General features: G+C 43.9%; 1 protein-coding gene and 1 long non-coding RNA gene across 4 annotated transcripts in view; one reads left to right on the top strand and one right to left on the bottom strand.

Annotated features, from left to right (window-relative positions):
• ZNF470 (zinc finger protein 470) overlaps window positions 1-16,933 on the top strand; it is a 49,707-nt gene that overhangs the window by 25,101 nt on the left and 7,673 nt on the right. Inside the window, exons 1-6 of one of the 3 annotated variants that reach the window (XM_027037430.2) lie at window positions 7,698-7,839; window positions 8,592-8,725; window positions 9,784-9,872; window positions 13,101-14,377; window positions 16,008-16,134; window positions 16,307-16,402. In XM_027037430.2, the coding sequence (XP_026893231.2) occupies window positions 14,375-14,377; window positions 16,008-16,134; window positions 16,307-16,402 (226 nt within the window). In that variant the 5' untranslated portion in view covers window positions 7,698-7,839; window positions 8,592-8,725; window positions 9,784-9,872; window positions 13,101-14,374. Of the gene's footprint in view, window positions 7,840-8,591; window positions 8,726-9,783; window positions 9,873-11,291; window positions 14,378-16,007; window positions 16,135-16,306; window positions 16,403-16,933 lie in introns of those variants that run through there. The other 2 variants (XM_027037428.2, XM_053210607.1) reach the window with 2 other exon arrangements.
• On the bottom strand, window positions 3,906-7,346 carry LOC106985887 (uncharacterized). Its single transcript, XR_001432001.3, has 3 exons — window positions 7,206-7,346; window positions 6,407-6,486; window positions 3,906-4,163 (listed from the first exon to the last, which is right to left on the bottom strand). It is a non-coding gene; the product is annotated as an uncharacterized LOC106985887 (long non-coding RNA).

Here is a 16,933-nt window from a genome sequence, read left to right on the forward strand (position 1 = left end):
AGTATTTTTTTAATGTGTATTCATTTTTGAGAGAGAGATAGACAGCATGAGCAGGGGAGGGGCGGAGAGAGAGGAAGACACAGAATCCGAAGCAGGCTCCAGGCTCTGAGCTGTCAGCACAGAGTCCAGTGTGGGGCTTGAACGCATGAACCATGAGATCATGACCTGAGCCAAAGTCAAAGGCTTAACCAACTGATCCACCCAGGTGCCCAAAATCTGTTTTTTGTCTTTCGCACACCCACTTCTAGCTCTTTGTTGGCACGTTCCCTTTCTTCATTCTGTGGTGCTCTGGTGAACTGCCAGTCACGCGTGGCTGCAATTAAGCCAATCAGATTTCCCATTTGTGGTTTGGAGACACAGGGACAGGAGCAGGGCCAATGTTCAGCCTTGCATAGTCAGTGTCCATTGTGATGGGCTGGGGCCCTTGTACCAGCGGAAGGAAGTACCATCGTTGGAAGTGAGCCATTCTTTGACAGCAGCCTGAAGACTTCTGCACCCCTACATGCCAGTCTGATCCACTAAAACCATTCCTGTCCAGGTTTTTAAATCTGTGAAGTACTTGGTATTCTTCCAATATTTAACTTCTGGGGCGCCTGGGGTGGCTCAGTGGGTTGGGCGTCTGACTCTTGATCTCAGCTCAGGTCTTGATCTGAGGGTCGTGAGTTTGGGCCTTGTGTTGGCCTATACACTGGGCACGAAGCCTACTTAAAAAAATATATTCTAATTTTAAGTTAAAATCTGCTTTTTTTGTTCCCAAAGCTAGCCCATGTGGCAACTGATACTAGAAAATGATTATCAGGGGCGCCTGGGTGGCTCAGTAAGTTAAGTGTCTGACTTTGGCTTAGCTCATGATCTTACAGTTTGTGAGTTTGAGCCCCTCATCGGGCTCTCTGTTGTCAGCATGGAGCCTGTTTTGGATCCTCTGTCTCCTTTTCTCTCTGCCCCTCCCTTATGTGCTCACTCTCAAAAATAAATGAACTTAAAAAAAAAAAAAAGAGAAAATGATTATCAAACAATAGGGAAGCAGAATATTAAGGATTGCTGAGATAGATCAAAAGATGAGAAACTTTTGTTTTGTATTAGGAATGGCTATTCTTTCTTCAATTTTATTTTAACTCCAGTGTAGATAATATACAGTGTTATAGTAGTCGCAGATGTACAATATAGGTACTCAACAGTTCTATCCATTGCTCAGTTCTCATCAAGAGAACCGTGCTCTTAATCCCTTTTATCTATTTCACCCATCCTGCCAGCCACCTCCTTGGTGGTAACCATTGGTTTAAGAGTATTTCTTGGTTTGTCTTTTTTCCTTTTGCTCATTTGTTTTGTTTCTTAAATTCCTCATATGAGTGAAATTGTGGCATTTGTCTTTCTCTGACTTATTTCACTTAGCATAAACTGTCTAGTTCCATCTGTGTCATTGCACATGGCAAGATTCCATTCCTTTTGATGGCTAATATTCCATTGTGTGTGTGTGTGTGTGTGTGTGTGTGTGTGTGTGTGTGTGTATACATGTTCTTTACCCATTCATCTATCAGTGGACACAGGCTGCTTCCATAATTTGACTACAGTAAATAATGCTGCTATAAATACAGTGATGCATTCAACCCTAGGAAAGGCTGTTATTAATTTTTTTAATGATTATTTTTGAGAGAGAGAGAGAGAGAGAGAGAGAGAGCAGGCGAGGGGCAGAGAGAAGGGAGAGCAAGAGAATCCCAAGCAGGCTCCCTTCTGTCAGGGCAGAGCCAGACACAGGGCTTGATCCCATGAACAGCAAGATCATGGCCTGAGTGGAAATCAGGAGTCAGACACTTAACCAACTGAGCCACCGAGGCACCTCAGAAAGGCTCTCTTTGATAGGGGAGGATTATAAGCCCATGGCACATTAATGACTAGGTAGCTCTTAGCAACAACGAAAGGCGATGAGGAATCCTAGTCCAAAAAGCATGTGTGATGCTTGTTTATAATGAAATTAGATCATTAAAAGGCCACTTGAAATTGTGGCCTTAAGCAAAGAGTTAAAATCAAGGCCTTTTTGTGATTATGTTGGGAATCATCTTACTCTCTAACCATGAAAGCCACAGTGGGTCCAGTTAGTTGTTGAGCTATGATTTTTTACTGAATCCCAACTTGTCACGTCTCTTAAATGAAACTGAAGTCTTAAGAAAGATCTGAATCTATGTTGTTAAAATGGAGCCATCATGAAGGATTCAAGCATCTTAGAAAATTTTGAATTCTCTCAAGCCTTAAGAAACCTCCCTACTCATCCTCCTTGCCATATCTCCCTTGTGACAGAAGACAAAAGAATTCAGGGGTTTAAAATGCTGGCTTGGGTTATTTACGTCTAAGCCTCTGGCTCACCTTTTGCAAGGTCCCCTGTCAGGGGCCAGTAGCCTTTCCATGTTCTTTTGACGTGAAGCACTAACATCTTAAAATTTTCCTCAAGCCTCCTCCTTTATGTATTGGGACTTCTCATGACAGATTGCATTTGAAAAGGGAGTACTGAACTATGTCATGTGTTGTAGCTGAATTACAGGGTAACTGTTAGCCACAGGAAGAAAATGAAATCGTTGTAATAAACCGCAGAACTCCAAGGATGTTCTGATACTTGATCTTTCCACCATATTTAATCATTGATTCCCCAGGGTTGAAACCGCATTAAGGTTTTTAGTTAAAAACACTTCATGGCATAGCTGTCAAGTCCCACACAGACTTGTGTCAATAGAAAAAGGACTGAGTAGGGGCGCCTGGGTGGCTCAGTCGGTTGAGCGGCTGACTTCAGCTCAGGTCATGATCTCACAGCTCGCGAGTTCAAGCCCTATGTCAGGCTCTGTGCTGGCAGCTCGGAGCCTGGAGCCTGCTTCGGATTCTGTGCCTCCCTCTCTGCCCCAACCCACTCGCATTCTACCTCTTTCTAAAAAATAAACATAAAAAAAAAAAAAAAAAAAGAAAAAGGACTGAGTACTCTTGAATGAGTGTCACAAAAACCACTATGAACATTTCCACTGGAATTCCTAAAAGACTTGCATTTATACATGTAGTTTATAGCAGGTCTGGTCACTAAAAACCTGTAATGATTATTTTCCAAGGTCCTGGGTATTTGTTAATGCTACCTGTGTTATGACTAGATGACCACCCCTTTTTTTATTGTCTGGAGTTGATTCTGGAATGGGAATATCCAGGTATGTTCTACATTACCCAGCCACTCTTGCTTCTAGTTATGGCTATTAGACTAATCTTCAGTGTGGTTTGGATAGGAGTATGTCAATTGGGGCTTTGTTATGATGCGGCTGTATGGTCCAGCTGAAAGAGGAATCTTGATAGCATGGAATGGCGAAACTGCAATATGGAAGAACTCCAGGCCCCTAAACTACTACTTGGATGAAAGCCATCAGTCACTGAAGAACACCAGCAATGGATTATTATGTGAGTGAAAAATTAACTCATATGGGTTAAGTTAATGACATGGTGTTTTTGTTGTATTTTTAATTTTTAATTTTATTTTTTTAATTTACACCCAAGTTAGTTAGCATATGGTGCAACAATGATTTCAGGAGTAGATTCCTTAATGCCCCTTCCCTATTTAGCCCATCCCCCCTCCCACAACCCCTACAGCAACCCTCTGTTTGTTCTCTATATTTAAGACTCTTTTATGTTTTGTCCCCCTCCCTGTTTTTATATTATTTTTGCTTCCCTTCCCTTATGTTCATCTGTTCTGTGTCTTAAAGTCCTCATATGAATGAAGAATGACATGGGTTTTAATAACAGTAGTTACTGTCATTCTAATCCCTGTGATATCCATGACTACTAAGAGAATCCCTATTTTAACTTACTGTATCATAGAGTTTAAGAGGTACAGTGGCAAATTAGTTAGCTATTGTGTATCAAATTACACTAAAGCATAGTGGCTTAAAACAAACATGTTTATTATCTCACTCTTTGGGTAAGGAGTCCAGGTGTGGCTTAGCTGGGTGCCTCAATTCCCACAAGGCTGCAGGCAGGTTGTTAGCCAGTGCGACATTCACCTGAAGGCTTCATGGGAGGATAATCATCTTGCAGACGTACTCATTTAAACTGTTGGCTGGGTTGGGGTCCTTGCTGGCTTTTGTCTGGACACATCAATTCTTTCCACATGGACAGCTCACAACATGGCAGCTGGCTTCCTTGAAAGTGAGCAGGCCAACATCAATCATCACCAGGGAAGTACAAATCAAAACCACAGTGAGATCCCACCTCACACCTGTCAGAATGGCTAACATTAACAACTCAGGAAACAAGAGATGTTGGTGAGGATGTGGAGAAAGGGAAATTCTTTTGCACTGCTGGTGGGAATACAAACTGGTGTAGCCACTAGGAAAACAGTATGGAGGTTCCTCAAAACGTTAAAAATAGAACTACCCTACAACCCATCAATTGCACTACTAGGTATTTACCCAAAGAATACAAAAATGCTGATTCGAAGGGACATATACACCCCAATGTTTACAGCAGTACTATCAACAATAGCCAAAGTATGGAAAGAGCCCAAATGTCCACTGACTGATGAATGGATAAAGAAGATGTGGTATATATATATTTATATACCCCCCACACACAATGGAATATCACTCTGCGAAGGAAAAGAATGAAATCTTGCCATTTGCAACTACATGGATGGAACTAGAGGGTATTATGCTAAGGAAATAAGCCAGTCAGAGAGAGACAGATACCATATGATTTTACTCATATGTGAAATTTAAGAAACAAAACATGGACATAGGGGAAGGGAAGGAAAAATAAGATAAAAACAGAGAAGGAGGCAAACCATAAGAGATTCATAACTATAGAGAAAAACTGAGGGTTGCTGGGGGTGCCTGGATAGCTCAGATGGTTAAGTGACTGACTCTTGATTTCAGCTCACGTCATGATCTCACAGTTCATGGGTTTGAGTGTGGAGCCTGCTTCAGATTCTCTGTCTCCTTCTCTTTCTGCCCCTCCCCCACTCACATTCTCTCTCTCAAAAATAAACATAAAAAAATAAGTACAACTGTACTTAATGTTTTCACTTTGACACTAAAAATAAGACAAGTACATCCAGTATTGCTCCTACCAAATAGCATGGTACTGGAGGTCCAGCCATCCCGTAAGGAAAGAAAGAACTAAGAGACACAGTGATAGGGAGAGAGTAGATATAACTGATAGATATGAAGATTTACCTATATGAAGATTTACCTATAAAAACCAATTAGATATGAAGATTTACCTATAAAAACCAATTAGAACCTGTAAGGGCATTAGCAAGAGTGCTAGATTGACAGTCACCTCACATAATCAATATTTTGTTTCCCCTTTTCTTTATGTCATCTTTGGTTTTAATTGAGACTTTTATATTATTATTTTCTCCCTTAGGTGTCTTTTCCCCTCTGGCAATCCTCCAAGATTTTATCTTTAATTTTTCTGCATCCTGAATATGATATGCCTAGGTGTATATATTTTTTGTATATATTTGTCCTGCCATGGTATTGTCTATGCTTCCTGGATCTGTGGCTTGGTGTCTGTCATTTTAATTTTAGAAACCTCTCAGCTGTTATTACTTCAAATATTTCTTTTCCTTCCTTCTATTGGTATTACAATTATGCATATGTTATACCTTTTGTAATTGTCCCATGGTTCCTGGATATTCTGATGGTTGTTATTTTGGTACTCTTTTTTAAAAGTTTTATTTATTTTGAGAATTGGGGGGGGGGGGGGCGGGGGGGAGAATCCCAAGCAGGCTCTGAACAGTGAGATCATGACTTGAGCCTAAATCAAGAATCCAATGCTCAACTGACTGAGCCACCCCAGGCACCCCCTGAGTGTTTTTCATTCTTTTTTTCTCTTTGTATCTCAGTTGAAAGAGTTTCTATTGGCATGTCCTCAAACTCACTCACTTTCCTTAGCTGTATGCAGTCTATTAAGGGGAAGGGGAACTATTGTATAATCTTATGATTAAATCTCAGCTTTTCAGTGGGCTTGAGCACTTGGACTCTGACCTTCAGAAGTGCTTCTTAGCCTTTACTGAGGCAGAAAGACTAGAGAGGCTGGACCTGCCCAAATGCCTTCCCTCAAGCCCAAAAAGGCTCTGGTATGTAGTTTTCCTAAGTGCAGGGTTTTGTTATGGAAAATGCTCTGAGTGTACTACAAAATGTTTACTTTTCCCCTCCCCTTGCCCAAAACTCAAGAAGATTCCCCCACCCTGACCTTTAGCGTTAAAACTTGGTGGAGTTCCTGGAGGTAAAATACATGAAAGTAGGAGAGCCCATCTAGGGCTCCAGGAGTTTAAACTCACAATGTAGTCCACACTAAACCTCCAGTTCACCAAAATTACCAGTGAAGAGTGTGTAACAGTTTATGATTCCAGCAGCTTCTGCTTCAGGTAAGCTCATACCTGCCATGATTTTCAGTATTTGCCGGTTTTTCCAAATTTTGGGGTGTGGTTTCCTTTGTGACTTCTATTTTCTGATGGGTCTTAAAAAAAAAGTTGTTGATTTTCAGTTTGTTGAATGTTTTTCTTGTGAAGATGTCAATGAAGGTTTCCAAACTCTTTATACATTACTTCTAAAATGGAGAATATCAGGGGTGCCTGGGTGGCTCAGTCGGTTAAGCAGCCAACCTCGGCTCAGGTCATGATCTCACCGTTGGTGAGTTCGAGCCCTGCATCGGGCTCTATGCTGACAGCTCAGAGCCTGGAGCCTGCTTTGGATTCTGTGTGTGTGTATCTCTCTCTCTCTCTGCCCCTCCCCCACTCATGCTCTGTCTCTCAAAAAAATGAATAAATGTTAAAAAGTTAAAATAAAATGGAAACTATCAGTATCGTCTTTATCCGATTCTAACCACAAATTATTACAAACACTAAGCTTCCATTTACAGTTACTTAAAGATGGCGTCGTCGCAGCTACAATTCACTTCATGGCGGGGTCCACAAAGTCAGAGAGATTGGATCCTGGAAAACCAGCGCCTCGATGGGGCTGTATTGCTTTGAGTGACGGGATGTGTCTGAGAGTGGCTTAAGTTGGGAGTGTTAGGTAGTGGACCAGCCTCTGCACACTTGGGAATTTTATTTCGTTACACACACACATACACAGTCACAAATCACAAGGGCACAAAACAGTCAAAACTCAGACACACACACACACATTCACAAATCACAAGGGCACAAAACAGTCAAAACTCAGATCTCTACTCACCTATCAATAAGGATCCGCTTCTGGGCCCGCCGGCCCTAAGCCCCGCCCACTTTCGGGCCGCTTGCGCGCCGCACGCCTCCAGCCATACTATAGGCGCAGGCGCGGGGACGCAGTACCCAGGCCTCCGCGCTGTGCGCCTCACCGCGGCTCCTGCGCACTCTGAGCCTGGCGGGGGTTCCCAGAATCCTCGGGACTCGGCTCGCTTCAGGGAGGCGGTCTGTACTTTGGGCGCCTGGAGTCGGGACTGAGAGGCTTCTGGGCGGTTCTGTTCCCCGTCTGGGGGCCTCAGCAGGGGGCTGAGTGTAGCGGCCCCGAGGCCGGGTCGGGGAACCAAGCCCAGCAGTCGCGCCGCCGGGTCTGGACTACCCTCCCCAGGGGCCGTTGCGACGGGACGACACGCCCACTTCCGGCGGGGATCTAAGAGAAAGGCGGACCCGGCGGGGCGGCCGCGCGCGTTCTGGCGGCGCGTGAGCGGCTGGCGTGAGGGAACGAATGACGGCTAGAACACGGGCTCCGGACAGCCTCCCCGGGGAGGCCAGCCCCGTGCGCTCCAGCTGCCGCCGCCGCCGCGAGGCCGGCGCGGGCCCGGTTGGGGCCGTGAGCCTGGAGGGGTGGACCGGAGCGGATGTCGGAGGTAAGGGTGACAGGTGGCTGGGGCGCGGCCGCGACAGTGTTGGCGGAGGGCGGCCCCGGCCGCGGGGGCTGGCGGTCCCAGAGTCCAGAGTTGAGGATGGGGTCCCTCGGGCCGGGGTATGAGACAGGGGTCCCCTGACCCACAGGCTCCTTCCCGGGCTGGTGGACCCAGGAGTCCAGAGTCAGGGGTAGTGTCCCTAGAGCCTGGGTATAAGACGGGGGTCCCGTGACCTGACACGCTCCTTCCTGGGCTGACAGTCCCAGGAGTCCGGAGTCTGGGGTGTGAGATGGGTCCCCTGATCCGACAGGCTCCTTCCCGGACTGGCGGACCCAGGAGGCCAGCGAGTCGGGGGCCGGGAGTGTGAGGCTGACCTGCCCAGAGTCACCTGACCTGGTCCAAGGTCCTGCCCCGCAGGTCACTGTGGGATGGGGTTCGCAGGGGTGGGCTCCTGTGGAAGTGGAGAGGGACCCCGCCTTTCCAGGGTGTGGTCACAGAACCCATCCCATTCCTGCTTCACTCTTCTCTGTCGCGCCCTCTCCCCGCCACCAGAGAAAGGAGGCGGAGGGTGGGGGGGTGGGATGCAGGGGAGGGGGAGGGGTGGGAGGAAGCACAGCTCACAGCCAGACTGTTCTTTCCTGTTTTGCTGCAACAATAATTATAGCCACTGTTTTCTGGGTTCTGGGACCTTTTGGGGACAGTCACACCAAATGTCACTTCAGCAAGCAGAAACTCTGGTCCCTCCTTTTTCACAGATGAGGACACTGAAGCAGACAGAGGCCGGGTAATCGCTAGTGTGTGGAAGAGCCGGGATTCGGTTCCAGGACTGGAGGGCTCCGGAGTCCCTCCGGTACTGACTCTTGTGTAATCCTCTCTACAACGGCTTCAGGTCAGTATCCTTAACTACTTGGGACGGGTGAAGAAGTGACTCTCAGACGGTTAAATAATCTCAAGGGTTGAGATCCCCCAAACCCCCACCGAGCAAGTTTTTGTTTCTCAAACTTTTGACCCAGTTTCTCCTACGTGGCATGGAGAGGAGAGTGTGTACCTCATAGGACTGTTACCAGGGTTCACTGAGCTCATGCCTGTAAAACACTTATCCTGCCACATAGTAAGTGGTCAATAAGTGTTCATTCTTATTGTCATTTTTGAAAAAATGTTTATTTTTTGAGAGAGAGAGAGCCGTGGAGGGGCAGAGAGAGAGGCGAGAGAAATCCCAAGAAGGCTCTGCACGTTCAGCACAGAGCCCAAAGCTGAGGCTGGTGAGAACTCACGAACCACGAGATCATGACCTGAGCCGAGACCCGAGTCGAAACCAAGAGTCAGTGCTTAACCGACTGAGCCACCCAGGCGCCCCCTGTCGTCATTTTAATAAAGGCTCGAGGAAACCAGAGTTTTGAGGAAAGAAACCAGAATTAAGTCAGGGACTTTATCCTCTTTCTGATTGAAGAAACTTGGCTCAGAAGAGACATGGTTTGTCACAGAGCAAAATGGGTCTCTTGATGGGTTTATTTGGTCCAGTTATCTGGAAGCCATGTGGACCCTTTGTTGTAACAGAGGTAATAGTTCTCTCTGGGGAAGATGACTGTTTCTAGATCCTGTAGAGTCTGGACCGACCCTGACTAGTCAGCCGCACCAGGTCCCGTAGAGTCTGGACCGACCCTGGCTAGTCAGTTGCACAGTTGTCTGCTTGAGCAAATAGTCTGTGAGGGTTCACTCAGGCAGCACCCCTGGTATGTCTCTGTTGTCAATGATGGGTGGCTTTGAGACGGAAGGAGGTTGCACTCAGCCTGAACACCCAGAGCAGAGTAAGTCTCCCACTAAGCTCCTGGTGGCGAGGGGATGTGGGGGTGGCGGTAGGGGAACAGAGGGAGCTGAAGGGAGGAGAGAGTTCTGGGCTGTGATTATTACAGCCGCTCAGCCTCTCACTGCTCCTTTCTCTGCCAGCTCTGCCCTCTCAGGGTAGAGCACTTCTCACGAGGAGCCAGGAAGAGGAAGAGGTGATGGGAGTTGAACTTCTTAAAGCCATGCCCCTGGTGAGTTAGTCTTCTCTCTTTCCTTCTTAAAATACTGTCTTGCTTTCTAGGACTTGAGAGTGTTTGTCTCCTTCTGAAAATTGTCTGCCTAAGAGTTGCACCCTGAGGCCCGGCTCCCATTTCTTCCCTCTCTGATGAGTGATGGGGCCACAGAGATAGACTCAGCCCAGCGCCCTGGCCCAGCTTCCTCTTCTTCCTACAGCTGTTTAGTCTTCATTCAAGAAATGACCACTCTGAGCCCTTCCTTCCCTGTGCTCAGTTTTCCCGTATGCATCTGACAACACAGAAATACAGTCCTTAGAGGCAATTTGAGAGCCATGATCTGCCTAGTCCCTAAGTACCAGTCCTGGCTTATAATCTGTTGGAGAAATGAAAAGGCAACCAACATTTATTTGTGCAGTGTGGTCAGTGCTGTAGGTGTGGAGTGGACTTGCTGTGGAGAAGTGGGCAAGTCCACATGAATACCTTTGGGTGAATTAGAAAAAGGTGTCCTTTCCTCTGGCCCGGTGAAGCTCTGGGACAGGCCACAGTCTAGCAGGACGAAATCTACTTTAGTTTTAGCTCCTTTTTGCCTCCCTGGTGACAGATCCAGGTACGGAATAAAGCCTACACAGTCGTACTCCCTGTTGGAGCGAGGAGGCAAGGGAGGTGTGACTCCTGAGGTGCATCTTGAAGGAAGGGGAGATAAGCAGGCACACGTGATTTGGGTCGGAGGGTGTGGAGTTGTCCCCTCCCCACGTGACTTGGAGCCATGAACATCTTAAAATGCCAGGGAATGTTCTACTTCCTTTTTTCTTTCTGAGATGAACATCCTCATCTGTTTAATCAGCCCCTTGTTCCATAGCTGAGTTGTTGCCATGTTTTACTATTTAATAGAGATTATCGATCAGATTGTTGATCATCTTTTGCCCTCATCACTGATTATTTTCTTGGACTAAATTCCACATTTTTCATTTCTTATTGATTAGAGTTTCTCGAACTTCGGAATATTTTTAATTTTAATATTTTTAAGATCAATAATAGAATTAAGAACTATAATTCATATTCTGATTAAAGTGGACTGCTAAATGAGGATGATGAACAAATTATTGTAAGAAATTATAAAATTTGGTTAGTGAACTTTATTATTATTTTGTTAATGTTTATTTATTTTTGAGAGAGAGACAGTGTGAACAGGAGAGGGACAAAGAGAGAAGGAGACACAGAATCTGAAGTAGGCTCCATCCAGCCTCTGAGCTGTCTGCACAGAGCCTGATGCGGGGTTCAAACTTGGGAATGGCAAGACCATGACCTAGGAACCCCAAAATTTGATTAATAAACCTTAAAATGGCTTTTTAAAAAAAATTATTGGGGCGCCTGGGTGGCTCAGTCGGTTAAGCGGCTGACTTCACTCAGGTCATGATCTCGCGGTCCGTGAGTTCGAGCCCCGCGTCGGGCTCTGTGCTGACAGCTCAGAGCCTGGAGCCTGTTTCGGATTCTGTGTCTCCCTCTCTCTCTGACCCTCCCCCGTTCATGCTCTGTCTCTCTCTGTCTCCAAAATAAATAAACGTTAAAAAAATTAAAAAAAAAAAATTATTATTTAGGGGCGCCTGGGTGGCTCAGTTGGCTGAGTGTCCCACTTCGGCTGAGGTCCTGATCTCATAGTTCATGAGTTATTTTGGAGAGCGAGCGAGAGTGTGCAAAGTCTGGGGAGGGGCAGAGAGAGGAGACAGAGAAAGCCAAGCAGGCTCCATGCTGTCAGCACAGAGCCCAACTCAGGGCTCAAACTCACAGACCTGACCTGAACCGAAATCAAGAGTCAGACACTTAACAAACTCAGCCACCCAGGGACCCTGATTAATAAACTTTAAAAACTAATCAAATAAAAAATAACAGCATAGTAAAATTGTCTTTATTTTATATCAGTGAGCAGCTTATAGCAAAGCAAAACACCTTTTCTAATCAGATTCAACACTATAAAACATGTACTACCAATGGAACTCGTTTGTTACACAGTTAAGCGTTTTATATATATTTTTTTAATGTTTATTTATTTTGAGAGCAAGAGTGTGCAGGGAACAGAGAGAGAATCCCAACCAGGCTCCATGCTGTCAGTGCAGAGCCCAATGTGGGGCTCGATCCCACCAACCGTGAGATCATGACCTGAACTGAGATCAAGAGTCTGATGATTAACTGAGCCACCCAGGTGCCCCAGCACTTAAACATTTTAGATGAAATCAGTATTGTTACTTGTCAGAGGAAAATATTTTGAGAGTGGCAGAGTATGGCAAAAAGATTAGTAATGTGACTATGGGACCACATTGCCTGGCTACGAATTTGTAGCTCCACTGTGTACTAGATAGAGCACCTTAATTTCGGTTTCCTCGACCACAAAATGGGAATAATACTAGTACCTAATTTATAGTCCTGCTGTAAGTGTTAGTGAGTTAATATACTTGAAGTGTTTAGGAAAGTAAGTGGCACATAATAAGCACTGTATAAGCATCAGCTTTATATGCCGCTATTTGCCTGGACAGCTGCTGTCTGCCTGTATGCCCGTGTAATTCTTCATATGATGTATAGAGTGTGTGCGCGCGCGCGCGTGTATACACTCTAACAGACCTGGGAAAAACCTACAACATGGCATTTGATGCACAAGAAGCACTGAACATCAGGAGGTTTTTATTTCCAACGGAATATTGATTTTAAAACTAACAGTAATTTATGCTGAAATTGGGAGAGCCCTTGTTCCGGGAAAGATGGACTGAGCACATGTCACCCTGTCTTTCCACTGGAAGCTGCTGTAGGACCGGGACAGCAGGCACGGAGCAGCCATCTGAGGTCTGTAAGTGGTAAAGAACAGCAGGCTGATGGGGAAAGAAACCCACAATGCAATGTGTTTACCTTTTTTTTTTTTCTACCTCCCAATATCTCCTAGCATGGATTCGACAAGCACAAAACCCACAAGGGGTTTTGGCATGGATAAAAAGAACTGCAGGAGACACCTAGTTCAGGCTCAAGAAGTAGGAAGGGGATCTAATACTCAGAAAGGGTGGATGGGATTCTACCTTAAAAAAAAAAAAAATTATGTTTTCTTGTGTCCTGAGACAGTAGCAGTGGGGTCTAAAGGCATCTAAAACTTTGAAGGAGGAGAAATGTCTGTGATTGAGAAGCTGTGTCCCCCAGAGGGTGGAGTAAACTCTTACTGCTTTGTTTTCTTGCTTCTGTTCTCTCCCTGCTTGGTTCCAGGGGTGGGTACAGTCAGGGCAGGGGCACAGTCAAGTGGAATAAATAAGCCCCAGCCATCTGGCCAGAGGACTGCGAAGGGGAACCCCTAGGAGGTAGGAACTACTGGAGAAATCACAGAGAAGAGGAGCTTTGGGAATCAACTGTATAAAGCTGTTTCTGAACTCCCAGGCTCACCCTAGCCTGCTCATGCGTGTATCTGTCCCCAGTCAACGAGAAGTGAACTGAGGGATAGACTGCTGGTCACCAAGCAGGACATGTGTACGACAGAGGCGACTGTCACTTCATAGGCTCTGCAAATGGAGCCGGAACAAAATACCAACATTCTCCATATAATTTAAACAAGACGTAAAGTCTCGTAACATTCAGAAGGTCCAGGATACTATCTAAAATTACTCAAATGATGAAAAACTAGGAAAATTTCAATTCACGGGAAAAGCTAATCACCAGACGCTGGCATTGATGTGACCTGGATGTTGGGATTATCTGATAAAGGTTTTAAAGCAGCTATTATAATAATGCTCCAACAAGTGAACTCTCTTGAAGCAGACAGCCTCAGCAAAGAAATAGAAGATAGCAGCAAGAAATGGAAAACATAATTACCAAAATAAACCCACTGGATGGGCTTAGCGGCACAGTGAGAAAGGCAGTAGGAAGAGTTGGCGACCTTGAAGGTACAGAGAAATTGTCTTATCTGAACAATTGATACAAGATTTAACAGAGCCTCAGGGCCCTGTGGGACAATACCAGAACGTTAAACATTTGTATCATTGAAGCCCCAGAAGAAAAGAGAAAGTGTAGAAAAAATATTTGAAGAAATAATGGCTGAAAAATTCCTAACTTTAGTGAAAGACATAAAGCTGTGGATCCATGAAGCTCAGCAAACTCCAGCGTGATAAACTCAAAGACATCCTGCCTGGCGGCTCTGTCATCAGACTGTTAAAAACCACAGACAAGGGAAACAGCCCGGGAAGAATGATGCTTAACATATAGGGTAGCAGCAACTTCAATTCTGGGTTTTCCATCAGAAATCATGCAAATCAGAAGGAAGTAGAGCAACTTTTAAAAAGTACTCAAAGGAAAGAACTGTCAACCCAGCATTATGTGTCCAGCAAAAAAATACCCTTCAAAATTGAATGTGAAATAGTGTCTCATATGGAGGAAAACTAAGGAAATTCATTGGCGGATTTCTCAAAGAATTACAAAAGGAAGTTCTTCTGATAGAAATTATACCAGAAGGGAAGTGAAACATCAGGAATGAAGAAAGTGCAACAGAAATGGTAAATATGTATGTGTAAATACAGTAGGCTATTCTTCTGAGTTATTCAAAAGATCTTCAAAGGTTGAAAACAAAACTAATATCTTCGGTTTAATGAACAGAACAGGATTTGAACATAGGTGGTCTGGCTTCAGAGACCATGTTCTTAACTACTATAACATGTTGCAATTAGATAAAATAAAACAAAAGTAAAACTTTTATTGATGTATTAAATGAAATGTTTTCATCTGTTGTTGGCTGCCCCTTCTCTTCCTTCTTTTCTATCCCTCCTTCATCATTATCATAGGTAACAATTCTTGAGCACTTAGCCAGGTACTGTGACTGTTACTTCATTTAATTCTCACAGTGCAGCTGTTAGATAGTACTAAAATTGTTCCTGTTTCTCAGGTGAAGAAACTGAGGCATATGTAGTTAATTAACTTGGCCAAGATCACCTAGTTAGTCAGTGCCAGAGTCTGAATTCTTTGGAATAGTCTGACCTTTTTCTCTGATTTTATTCACAACTGGTGGGTTTTTCAGAACTCATTTGTAGATGTTGATAACAAGTGAAATCACAGAGTAAGAACTGGAAAATCTGCCAGCAACCACAGAATGGATGGCTGGCATCTCTTGCTGGTTGGTTAAGAAATTCAGCCCATGTAACAAAACAGGTTGTGCTCACTTCATATGATCTCTCTCGGTACTTCTCGGCAAATTATCAAAAACCAGCTTTCCAAATGTGTTCTCTTAATGCAAAACATATTTTTATGACAAAAGGAAAAAATCTTGCTATGGGTTTTTTTCTTTTGTTTTTTTTTAGACATACCTGTTAACATCTCAGAGCACTAGGATTTCTTACAATGTATTGTGGAAGTTGAAAACTTGCTCATCAGATCAGCATCCTTCCTTGAAATTCCCTCACAGTCTCAGAACTCTTTAATTTCTTCACGTAGAAAAACGATCTAGCTCCTAACATGATAAAGTACAGTTGACCTTTGAACAACATGGGAGTTGAGGGCTCTGATTCCTGCACAGTTGAAAATCCGCATATAATTTTTTACTCCCCCCAAACTAACCACTAATAGTCTACTGTTAACTGGAAGCCTTATTGATAATATAAACAGTTGATTAACACATATATTGTATATGTATCACATATTTTTATATTCTTAGAGTAAAGCGAGTTAGAGAAAAGAAATTGTTAAAAGACATATGGAAGAGAAAATATACTTACAATACTGTACTTGTTTATTGGAAAAAGTCACACGTAAGTTCACACGTAACTAGACTTGTGAAGTTCAAACCTGTGTTGTTCAAGGGTCAGCTGCAGTTTAGTACTTGACGTTCTATCTTACATGCAATCAGTATATTTTCATATGAGAATGTCTTCTCACCACCGTAAAATTGTAAATGCTCGAAGAGGAGAGAATGTCTCATATTTTTTCACTTTCCTAATATGTACAATATAACTAGGCAGAAAAGTTGTCCAGTAACTAACCATACAACCTGGATGATTTAGACTCCAGTATAATTACTTATGCCCAGTGCAGGGTTTTTTTTTTCTCATAGTGTGAACAGCGTAAGTCTTTACCCCTAGAGCCGGTTAAGTAATGGCACGAACACTGAGTAAGGTGAGATTTGTGTCATTTCAGGATTCAGTGACTTTCACGGATGTGGCCATAGATTTCTCTCAAGAGGAATGGGAATGGCTGAATCTTGCTCAAAGGACTTTATATAAGAAAGTGATGTTGGAGAACTACAGGAACCTGGTTTCATTGGGTAAGAGTATCTTCTTCTACCCCCCCATTGGAGTCTTTCCACCTCAGTAGTCTTTCATGCCTTTATCAGCATTTTCCTACAATGTCCCTTTTCTCTCAGTACCTCTTAGAATGTATCATAGCTCTGCAATATCCACAAAATGGCTAATTTTGCTGTCTTTTCTTATATGCAGGTCTTTGCATTTCTAAACCAGATGTGATCTCCTTATTGGAGCAAGGTGAAGACCCCTGGATGATGAAGGGAGAGAGGACAGGAGGCCTCTGCCCAGGTAAGTGCAGATAACGAGAGTGGGGAAACTATTCTCAAGATCTTTCTTCTCTGATAATTGTTGGAAAACACCCCTCAAAATCCCTCTCAAAGTAAAACTTTTTGTCCTGACACCATATTTTAAATGGATCTTCTCTTCTCCACTACACTTTTATCTGTACTGATTTCCTGCAAATAAAGTACAGTCTGTTTGTGAACTTTGTTATACTCCATGATGTTTACCTAGTTCTCAAGTACCATAGTGTTAACAATCATCCCTGAAGCTCAACATTCCTGCATTCTTTAGACAAATTTGTTTTTAGTTTGAAGTGGCTTAAAAATTTCCCTTCTTTAAAATATGAGTTTATCAGGTTAACAATTATTATTAGCTATGTTCTTCCCTCCACTTTTAATTATTTTTGTCTCTGGGGTTTTCTGTTCTGTTATGTATTTTTCCTTTGTTGTTTGTGTATGTTCCCCCCACACACACACACAATACCATCCCACCCCTTGAATTAGAAAGGTTTTTAGTCTTACAAGTTGTTACTTTCAT

This window comes from Acinonyx jubatus, chromosome E2 (assembly GCF_027475565.1).
Source record: "Acinonyx jubatus isolate Ajub_Pintada_27869175 chromosome E2, VMU_Ajub_asm_v1.0, whole genome shotgun sequence".
In the NCBI taxonomy this organism is placed as follows: domain Eukaryota; kingdom Metazoa; phylum Chordata; class Mammalia; order Carnivora; family Felidae; genus Acinonyx; species Acinonyx jubatus.